This window comes from Misgurnus anguillicaudatus, chromosome 11 (assembly GCF_027580225.2).
Source record: "Misgurnus anguillicaudatus chromosome 11, ASM2758022v2, whole genome shotgun sequence".
Lineage (NCBI taxonomy): Eukaryota > Metazoa > Chordata > Actinopteri > Cypriniformes > Cobitidae > Misgurnus > Misgurnus anguillicaudatus.
In genome coordinates, this window is record NC_073347.2 from 72731 (window position 1) to 84169 (window position 11439).

General features: G+C 41.6%; 1 protein-coding gene across 1 annotated transcript; it reads left to right on the plus strand.

The window, feature by feature from the left end:
- The first annotated feature begins 429 nt into the window (after window positions 1–429).
- On the plus strand, window positions 430–3961 carry LOC129416781 (uncharacterized). The gene is made up of 3 exons (XM_073873625.1): window positions 430–728; window positions 788–1633; window positions 1717–3961. Exons 1-3 carry the CDS (start codon window positions 430–432, stop codon window positions 3644–3646), a joined length of 3075 nt encoding a protein of 1024 aa, XP_073729726.1. The 3' UTR covers window positions 3647–3961.
- Window positions 3962–11439: the final 7478 nt, after the last annotated feature.

The following is an 11439-nucleotide window of genomic DNA, read 5'->3' on the forward strand; positions in this document are numbered from 1 at the left end:
AGCTTCCATATGGGCTTCAGGACAAGTGGGTGACTTCTGGTTCATTCTACAAGGAAGAAAACTACGGTCAGTTTCCTCCCTTTGAGTATTTCTGTAACGTTGTGTGTCATGAGGCAAAGAAACGAAATGACCCTAGCTTTATGCATCAAAGCAGTGCTACAGCACCCACAAAACCTGACAGATCCATTGTGAAGAGTTTCCATACCAACAAACCCGTCTCAGTGCATAAAACAAACGTGTATGCGGCCAATGACGACCCTAATAAAAACTGTCCATTGCACAATACCACACCCCTTGAAAAAATGCAGAACATTCAGAAACAAACTCCTCGATGACAGAAAGGCCTTCCTCAAGGAGAAAGGAATATGTTTCAAATGCTGTTCTTCGGTTTCGCACCTTGCCAAAGAATGCAAGTCTTCTGTGAAGTGCATGGAATGTGGCAGCACTAATCATGATGCGGCCATGCACCCAGGCCCATCACCTCAAGCAGCTAAGGCTTCTTCACCACCACAAGAGGAGGGCGGGGAGGGAGAAGATGGTTCTAACAAGGCTGTTGTCAGCACAAGCTGCACAGAAGTTTGTGGTCAAGGTCAGTGGAGCCGCTCATGCTCAAAAATCTGCCTTGTGAAGATATACCCCAAGGGTTCCAAAGACTTGGCCATCAAAGCCTACGTAATTCTGGATGATCAAAGCAATCGTTCATTAGCTAGACCAGAGTTCTTTGAGCTGTTCAACGTGGAGAGCAAAACATTCTCATATAATCTCAGAACTTGCTCTGGCATTATAGAAACATCAACCAGATCAGGGTGTTCTTTGATTCCAGTGCTCGATACTCTGGTGTCTCTCTCAACGACGTGGTCCTCACAGGCCCCGACCTCAATAACTCCCTTGTGGGCGTCCTCCTACGCTTTCGGAAAGAGAAGGTTGCAATACTAGCAGACATTCAACAGATGTTCCACTGTTTCTTGGTGCGTGAAGACCATCGCAACTTCCTGCGTTTTCTATGGCACAAGGACAATGATATTAAGAAGGAAATTGTTGAGTATCGGATGAAGGTCCACGTCTTTGGAAATGGGCCGTCTCCTGCAGTGGCCATCTATGGGCTGCGAAGAGCCATCAGAGAAGGTTTACAGAAGCATGGTGCTGATACTGTCAAGTTTGTGGAAAGACATTTCTATGTTGATGATGGTTTGATATCTGTACCATCTGAAGCTGAGGCAATTGATTTGCTACAACGAACACAGGCTTCACTTGCTGAGTCAAATCTCCGCCTACACAAGTTTGCTTCAAACTCTCAGACAGTCATGGAAGCTTTCCCACCTGACGATTGTGCTCCAGTAATCAAGGACTTAGACCTGAGGGGAGAGACTTCACCCACAAAACGGAGTTTAGGTCTGCTGTGGGAGATTACTACTGACACATTCACCTACTCCACATCGACCATTAACAAATCATTCACCCGCCGTGGAGTCCTTTCCACTGTCAACAGTGTTTTCGATCCTCTGGGTCTACTGGCACCTGTCACGATCCAGGGAAGAGCCCTTCTCAGAGAACTTACCTCTGAACTGTCTGACTGGGACACGCCCCTCCCAGAGGACAAACTTAGCAAATGGGAAGCCTGGAGAGATTCTCTGCAAGACTTAAAACAGCTTCATGTTCGACGTACATACACAACCACTTCACTCACTGCCCCCTGTCCAAACCTACAATCCCAAGGCTTGAGCTGTGCGCTGCTGTCTTAGCAGTAGAGATGGCAGATCTCATCCAGGATGAGCTAGATCTAGGGTTGAATGATGTAAAGTTCTTTACAGACAGCAAGGTGGTCCTTGGCTACATTTATAATGAGTCGAAACGATTCTATGTTTATGATCACAATAGAGTCCAACGTATCTGCCAGTCCTCAAGACCTGAGCAGTGGCACTATGTACGTACGGAAGAAAACCCTGCAGATCATGCATCGAGATCCTTACCTGCATCCTGTCTTGTGCAGACTTCTTGGTTCACCGGTCCCTCATTCCTGCATCAGCCACCTGTAGAGAAAACACAAACAAATGAGACATTTGAGCTAATTGAACCTGAAAAGGACTCAGAAATCCAGCCACAAGTACAAACATGTGCTACTAACCTGGAAAAACCAGAGCTTACCTCTGACCGATTTCAAAGGTTCTCCACCTTTGCTTCCCTAGTAAGAGGAGTAGCATTTCTAGTTCACATGGCAAAATCCTGCAAACACACAAACCAAAACAGTAAATGCAAAAGTTGGCACCGATGCGACTTACCTCGTACTCCAGATGAAATGGACCAAGCAAGGAACGTTATCCTTAAAACAACACAAAAAGCTGCTTTTGCAAAAGAACTGTCAGCTCTCCAATCTAACCAAGCTGTATCCAAAAGTAGCCGCTTGTGGAAACTCAGTCCAGTCATAGAGAATGATTTCATCTGTGTTGGAGGACGACTAAAGCACTCTCAGGTTGCAGCTGCAGAAAAGAACCCAATAATTCTGCCCAAAGATAGCCACATCTCCCTACTGCTCACTCGGCATCACCATGAGCAAGTGAAACATCAAGGCCGTCACTTGACCGAAGGAGCAATTAGGGCAGCAGGGCTGTGGATCTTGGGAGGCAAGGGACTGGTCAATTCAGTACTCCACAAATGCATAATTTGTCGCAAGCTGCGCGGAAAGCTGGAAGAACAGCGCATGGCGGACCTGCCATCTGAACGCCCCAAAACCTGCCCTCCTTTTACATATGTGGGGCTAGATGTATTTGGACCCTGGTCTGTCACAACCAGACGCACCAGAGGAGGACAGGAAGAAAGCAAGCGGTGGGCCATCATGTTCTGCTGTATGAGTTCGAGAGCTGTACATGTCGAGGTCATAGAGTCTATGGACACCTCAAGCTGCATAAATGCTCTCAGACGATTTTTTGCACTCAGAGGACCTGCAAAACAGCTCCATTCCGATTGCGGTACAAATTTCATTGGAGCATGCAAGGAGCTTGGAATGGACAAAATGGTGCAGCGGTACCTCAGTGAACAAGGATGCAGCTGGGAATTCAACCCACCACATAGTTCTCACATGGGAGGCTCGTGGGAGCGTATGATTGGCATTGCCAGAAGAATCTTAGATTCAATGTTTCTGCAGCTGAACACTCGCTTAACCCATGATGTTCTTTGTACACTGATGGCAGAAGTTACTGCTATCATTAATGCACGACCACTCTTACCCGTCTCTACAGACCCGGAACAGCCTTTCATACTTTCACCATCAATGCTTCTTACCCGGAAGACAGGAGTTCCACCTCCTCCTGGAGACTTCTTAGACAGGGACCTGTACACAAAGCAATGGAGACAAGTTCAGGCTCTTGCAAACCAGTTCTGGACCCGTTGGAGCCGTGAATACTTACCTTGCTTGCAACAAAGACAGAAGTGGACAGTACCTCGCAAAAACCTTCAAGTTGGAGATGTAGTTCTGCTCAGGGACAAGCAGATAGCCCGCAACTGCTGGCCTATGGCTAGAATCACTGCTATATTCCCTGGACTGGATGGTCATGTAAGAAAAGTTGAGGTAACTACAAGTGACCAAGGCAATATAAAAACCTTTCTAAGGCCAATTGCAGAAGTTGTTCTACTTCTTCCCAAAGACTGATCTAGAGGTTAAGGTTCAACACTCTAACAAGTTCATAGTGACCTCACATAGGTCAGGCGGGGAGTGTGTTGCCCTTTAAGAAATTTAACTTTTAAATATCTGCTTTATTTTTGTTGATACATATTCTCAGGTAAAATTAGAAGTTCATAATTACTTTTTGGTTTATCTACCTCATTTGTAAAAAATTATATTATTTGTTACATGATGATGTCACTTCCTGTTTGGTCACTTCCTGTCAGTTGTTCCTGGTCTTACTTGAAAACATGAGACAGTCATCGTGTGCTCTCACTATCCATCCATTGCATCCACTTTAATACTTCAGAGAGGCAATGCCGTAAGTTCATCTATGTGACATTATACATGTTAAGGATTATATATTTGTAAAGATTTTGTTGAAAAGATGATGTTTGGTATGTTATTAAAAAACAAGCTAACAGTGGTGCTAATAGCCATTATAGCTGCTACTACAGTGAGAACAGCTGTGATTGTGATTGTTCACATTGTTGAGACATTTATTATTGTATGATTGATCGAGACATGTACATTAAATATTGTTGTATTGTTTTATTACAGTTTTCACCGCAACATGTTTATGAAAAGAGAGTGACAGTAAATGATCAACCTTACTACGACTCTGTCTTCATTGGCTGTGGTTTAACTTGGTGTTTAGTCAGAGTTTCAACACACTGCACAAGAACACTATAAAATTTGTTATGCTGTATTTTGCATGTCTCTGATTTAATCTACAGTTACATCTGTGGAAATGCTCACCTGTTCACTGTCAGTCTTTTTACCTGATCTTGTCACTACCATAGTCATAGTTTTCAGCTAACTCTGGTTTTTGCCGCTACTAATTTTGCTTCCTCATCTGCTTTTTCATTTCCTTTGTCAATGAATCAGTCTCCTTTTGTGTCTGCTGCATACTTAATTACATTTACTTTAGCTGGTTTTTGTATTGCCTCAAATAGTTGTGTGATGTCTGTAAGATGTTTAATTGGGTCGCCATTACTTTGCTTAAACACATTTTCATGCCATATTCCACCAAAATAATGCCTCACATTTAAATTCCCTAAATTACTTTACCCTACTTGCATATTCTGGTCTTAACTCTGGTATGAACTACAACACCCTGTGGCTCCAAAAATGCCATTGTCTGCTTCACTGTGTTTTGCTATGGATAGTCAAGCATGGTTCTGTGGTGTTTGTCACAAATTTTATTTTTGCCCTTCAGAGATTACTCTTCCTAGGTATTGTACACTGGTTTAAGCCAATATAATCTTTTATATAGGCCTACTACTTTTAGATACTACTTATATACTACTTTTAGATACTTTTAACCGCATATCATACAGTCTGCTCAAAACTTGTTCTGTTAATTTCTCAAACCCCTCTCTGTTGTTGTGTGCTATCAAACTATCATCTACATATTGCAAGCATACTCCCTCTCATCTCTGGGGATAACTAGCTTATCTTTTATCAATTTGTTAAACAAAGCAATTACCTGCTCCTTTGTGCTGCTATTAGTGTTGGCAACGTTACTTTAAAAAAGTAATTAGTTATAGTTACTAGTTACTTCTCAAAAATAGTAACTGAGTTAGTAACTGCGTTACATCATTATAAAAGTAACTAATTACCAGGCAAAGTAACTATTGCGTTACTTAAAAAAAGTTCAAATATTTCAAATAACTTGGATGCCCCCAATATAACATTTGTTGAATGAATTAGACACTAAAGAGAAACCACTAATTTTGTCCTTTAAGAAGTTTTACTACAGTTAAAACAAAAAAAACATGGTTACTGCAGTAAAACCATGGTTACCACAAAATAACCATGGTTTTGACAACAAACCATAATTCACCATGGTTACTGTATTAAAACCATGGTTTTACTGATAGCAATCAATACGCCAAAAACCCATGGTTACTGCACTTTTACAACAAAAACCCCTGGTTAATTTTCCCAAGGGGTGGCAGCATGTGATGGATGTGAGGTGCTTTATTAGATCAGAATTACAGACGTGAAGAGGCTCTTTCTTACTCTGTATAAGTTGCACATTACATAAACATTTTTGCGTTTCACCTCAACGATGGAAAAGTAGTGCATATTATACTTTGTGTTTGCGACTGCTACCTTTGCGTTTGTTGTTCTTGTCATCGCGCAGTAGTTGCGGGTGTGAGGGACTCGGACGGACTGCAGCGTGAGGACCAGGCTGCCAGTGAGTGTCAAGCTGATCAGTCGCTGCTCGTTGAGAAGAGAGAGAGCGATACATGCTCTCGCGTCAGTCTCCAACCACGCCAGAAAAGATCGCTAGATTTGTCCTAGTCGCTTATTGTAAATAAAGTCGCTAAAGTGGTTTAGAAAGTTGCTAAACCTAGTGACAAAGTCACCAGGTTGGCAACACTGCACTGTACTTCTCGGACTGTGCATGTGTTTGTGCGTTAACTCTGCCTGCCTCTGGTTGGCTAACGATGGGAAGTAAGCCAATCATCATCGGTTATGTGGTTGTCTCTCAGCCCCCAACACACACACACTAGAGAAAAACATTGCCTGTCTTCATGAGAGAACCTACTCTGATGAAATTCGCTTCAGTGAGATTAATTATAGTAACGCGCAGCATTTATTGTCAATATTGGTAACGGCATTATAACGAGGGAAACAGTAATTTATTTGATTACTCGTTACTAAAAAAAGCCGTTAGTACCATCACTGTGGTGCGGCACAGTCCTTGGCTCGGGGCTCCAAATTAGAGTTGTTCCGATTCCGATACCAGTATCGGAAATGCGGCCGATACCACAAAAAATTCTGGCATCGGAATCGGCGAGTATTTGAACCCATGTACCGATCCCATACCATTTTCTTACTAAACCTAGTTATGCCCGTTATAGCTAACGCTGCAAAGCGAAACTCATTTCTTCTTCGCTGCTCTGACTGCAAACACCAGGAAGTTACCTCATGCGTGACGCAACCACTGTTTACTTAGAGCGGCAAAGAAATGAAAGCATGCAGCCGTATGTCCGCTGTTTGTTAGTATTTTAGACTAATAAAACAAAACATCGACGTGTCTCAACGGAATCCGCACCCGCAGATTTTGGCGGAGTACTCAACGGAGTTAATGCCCGTGATTGACAAGCACACATACCCCGCGCTTGAGGGCGTTTGTGAGTGACCAGTACTGTCATTGACAACAAGTACACATACATAGCCTCGCGCGTTTGTGAGCAGCATTGATAAGTACATAAACCCTGCGTGTCCTGTTTGCTGTGATTGTTTTTAATAATAAGAGCATGAACTGTTTGATATTTGAGATGAAATAAAACTTACCACTGAGTTTTACCGCAGATCTTACTTGTCTCTGTCGTCTATGTGACGCGACAGTCAGCACAGCACATCCATAATTTCAAATCCGTTTACAAGACGAATGCTCTTGTTATGTTTAATATAAAGTTTACATTGCATTGTAAAAATGATGAAATTATCTTCATACGTGCTTAATTCATAATGAGAACGTTTACACAAGCTTTTTTATTCTGCTATAATATATATTAACAATAATATATGTCATTTTATATAGGCTACAAACTATAATTCTATCTTGACATGCACATTATCTGGTTCATGTTGGTCCAGTTTAATTCAGAGGACTCATTGGTTTGGTGTATTCATTTTAATTGTAAGCCTTTAAAAAGTAATTATTTTATATGCAATTTTGTAATATTTAATAGCTTAAAATCTCTAATTTCTTCTAAAAACATTTAAAATCATCCCACAGAATTCCACAGATTTTTCAAATTATTCTAAAACTAAAATACCCTTTCATTGTACAGTGTTAGATTTGTGGCTCGTTTTCTTTTAGGAAAAATAAATATTACTGTCAAATGTCTTTCAGATAATAAAAATACCCTAGTTCACTGTATGTATTTGTTCATGTTTTATACAGGAATAAGTCTGAAGCACACCATAAAACCGTTATATCGATTCATACAGGACTAGTAGTATGTATAGCTGTATATTTTACAGATATACACCCAGGTATCGGATCGGTACTCGGTATCGGCCGATACCCTGAGCCCAGGTATCGAAATCGGTATCGGGAAGAGAAAAATGTTATCGGAACATCTCTACTCCAAATGTTCATGGGCCCTTAGAAGCGCCCTTATCTTTGTTTTTCCTATTTTTTTTTACCATTGCTACATCAGCAATACCAGCTAAAACCAGCTCACCAGCTTATCCTAGTCTTGATTTTTCAGTAGGCTAACCAATAGTTAAAGGGACATCCTAACCCAAACCCCAAGTCTTATCCTTAACCAGTGGTGTAGTCTACGTGATACGCAGGTATACGCCGTATACCCACTAGGAATTGTCAAGGATTTCCGTATACCCACTGAAAATAGCGTGAGGATGCGTAACAGCATGGTTTTGTAACATTTCAAACTTTTAGTCATAATTTAGATGTGAAGCACTGACCATTTGCATATACTTGTTAGGCTATATACTGTATTTGGTGTGTTTGACTTCCTGCCGAACTGCCCGATCCGATAAGTAGTATAAAATAAAATTATAGCGTCGCGAAAGTGACTGGGGAGCAGACTGGTGTGGCGCCACATGCGAGTGACAGCAAAGTGCCGCAAGAGCGATTCCAGTTAGAAATCTGCTTTGACTCGCTCCCGCGGTACTTTGACATCACCAAGAGGTCTGCTTAGCGCCAAATAAAGTCAAACCTGCAGTGTAGCTGCTCACGCGACACTGTAAACAAACAGTCCATGTGGAGAAGTGAACGAGTGCTGCAGTGCATAAAATCCGGAGAGTTAACAACGCACATGTGAGTAAACAACATCTAAATCATCAGTCCAGTTTATCACTTTATCTGGAGGTAAGGCTCCAAATGCAATAAAATAAGCCGTGTTTGCTTGTGCTTCACAGTGTTATACTTTCCTTCTCTGTGTTCATTTATATATTTACGTTCAAGAGATGTATATGATCTTAAACTTCTGTGAGGAAATTCATGTCTGCATTGATGTTCAGTTCAGACTTGCAAATTAAATATAATTTTCTTCACTTTGGTTTGGGTGTCTAACCAGATGTTAATAAGTCAATAAACAAGTAGCGAAAATTAAACTTTTTGTCTTACCAATTGAAGTCAGCCTTCTCCCTCCTTGTACCTGACTGTGATGCACATTGCTAATCCTATTGCCAAGAAAGTTCCATCCATGTTATTTCTCTCTTGCCGATTGAAATGCTTAATCAACTCATTAGTCCAGCGTAAAAAGTCCACTTGCAGTCACGGTAATGGATGACGCAGTTTTGCATTTTTTGATTCTCGAGTCAACTTGCATGATAATTTATACTGTTTGCCCATTTGAATTATACTGACGATTGCTCGACTGCTCGTTCAGTACCATGGCTGCTGGCGTTAGATGTACTTCTTTGCTGTCATCTCTGTGCTCTTTAAACAGAGTCTCCACGAAAACTTTAAATATAACAACAAGACTGTTAATTTATAATATTATTATAAAACTTGGAGAAAGTGCAAGAACAGTGCAAAATGCGCGGTATGGCGGAATAAGTCCCGCCTTCTAAAGAAAATAGCCAATTGTAAAGTCATTGCGTCACTGCAGAAACTACTGTGACTGGTAGCCATAGAAACATGGTCCCAAGATGGCGTCCTTCTAGTTAGACGTGCTTTTCCTCCGTCCTCAGTAAACGTGGAGTTTGTAGCTAGAAACTAACATACGTCCTGGCGTTTATCTTATTTTCTTTAGCGTGAAGGTGCCTATTAATATTATATCTTAATGACATCGAAGAAACAGACATTTTGAAAGGGAAAAAAGAGAAATAGAAAACTTTCCTCTCTTCACAACGCTGATGCTAACCCCCCAGTCACATTAGCTACAAGCGACAGAGACAGAGCGACAGGCTACCATTCATTTTCAATGGAAGTGGCCGTTTGCCAGTGACAAGCGACGAGCTCGCCGGTGCGCGAGCAAGGCGGGGCCAAAATAGACAAGCAGGCTATTTTATGCAAATGCTGAGCGATGCGACAAAGCGACTGCCAATCGGAGTGAAGGAGCAGCGTGACGTAGGTCTGTGGCCGAGTCGGAGAAAACAATTCAAGATGGCGGAAAATGCATATTTATGCATATATCTGATAAGTTTGGCATTTTATCTAATATATTTTGTTACTTTTATCGAGAAATATACACTTTTATATCCAAAAACACCGTTCTTGTAACTTAACAATACCTCTAAAGTTATTTTTGATACCGCTTTTAGATACTAGCCAAGGAACGCCCATCAAGCGAGTGCGTGTCGCTCGGTGTCGCTCACTTTTGTAGCTAATGTGACTGTAGGGTGACGAGATGGAACCTGCTCTCGAGTCCGTTATGGAGTCCCGTTCCCTGGCTGATTTCCCCTCTCTGCCTGAAACACCCCAAAAAACTGAGTCTCCGGCTAAAAAAAAGAATCGTGCCGGCGCAAAACCGGATTACGAGAACACTTCCGAGATCCTCGAAGCTATAAATGCACTCGGCTTAAAGCTCGATCAAACCCATTTAAAGGTTTCGGCGATCGAGAAAACTACGGAGCTCACTTCGGCCAAAGTAGACAGTTTAGCAACTTCGGTGCAACAGCTCATCGTCGAAGTTAACTCTCACGACGAACGGTTATCCCTGATGGAAAAAGAAATGCAAGCTCTAAAGGATGATAACGCGACGCTTAAGTCTAATATAGCAGAGGCTCAACATTACACTCGACGTTGGTCCCTCAAATTGCATGGATTGAAGGAGGATGGCGGTGAAAATGTCAGACGGATAACTATTGATGCTCTAGCAAAAGTTGTTCCAGATATTCAAGACCAGCTTGATCTGGCGGTGGACGTAGTTCATCGTCTTGGTCGCAAATCAACACCACCAAATGATACTCGTACACGACCCATTGTCGTTCTCTTTTCGATGCGCCGTTACCGTGATGAGATTTGGAGGGCAGCCAAAAACTCTAGATTTTTACTGGACAACAAGCTTCGCATCTCTGAGTTGCTATCACCTGAAGACAAAGCGACTAGAGAGAAACTGTGGCCGAGGGTGAAGAAGGCTAGAGAGGAAGGTAAAAGGGCTGTATTTCGTGGCCCATATGCATACATCGAGGGGAAAAAGATTGACGTTAATGACTGATTAAATTATGACTAATAGCCATAAGGCATCTTCAACCATTCTCACATGCCGGGCGTGTTATTTATTTTTTCTTTTCTACTGCTGCTACATCTCCGGGTTTTCAGATTTAACCCAGTACATTTCAGCTTCAAGACAGTAGGTCTTGGAGCTTGGTAAATTGTAATTTGTGATTTTTGTTTGTTTGTTTTGTGTTGTTTCTTTTTTCGTTATTGTTCAGGTTCTACTTAGTTCGAAATGGACTTTAAGTTTAATTCTTTGAGCATAGCATCTTTGAATGTAAGGGGCATCCGAGAAATTGCAAAGCGAAAGGCTTTATTTCTTTTTTTTAAAACGGACTGATGCTGATATTATTTTTTGTCAAGAGACACATTCTATGGACGTGGATGAAAAATTTTGGAAATCTCAGTGGGGAAAATCACTTTTTCTCAGTCACGGCACTTCCCATTCTGCGGGAGTTATGGTTTTGTTGAACAGATTTAAAGGAGACGTCTTGAACTCTGTAACGTGTGAAAACGGAAGATGGATTATTCTGACTGTGAAACTGGACAATACTACATTTATACTTTGTAATATTTACGGTCATAATTCTAATCCGTTGAACAAGTCCTTATTTGCAAAGGTTTCAGA

Bases quoted from the DNA above. Each gene is read 5' to 3' on its own strand.
- LOC129416781 (XM_073873625.1), top strand. From the start codon at position 430: ATGGAATGTGGCAGCACTAATCATGATGCGGCCATGCACCCAGGCCCA. The intron at 729-787 runs GTTCAACGTGGA...CTGGCATTATAG, and splicing joins AGACCAGAGTTCTTTGAGCT to AAACATCAACCAGATCAGGG. The intron at 1,634-1,716 runs GCAAGACTTAAA...TACAATCCCAAG, and splicing joins GAAGCCTGGAGAGATTCTCT to GCTTGAGCTGTGCGCTGCTG.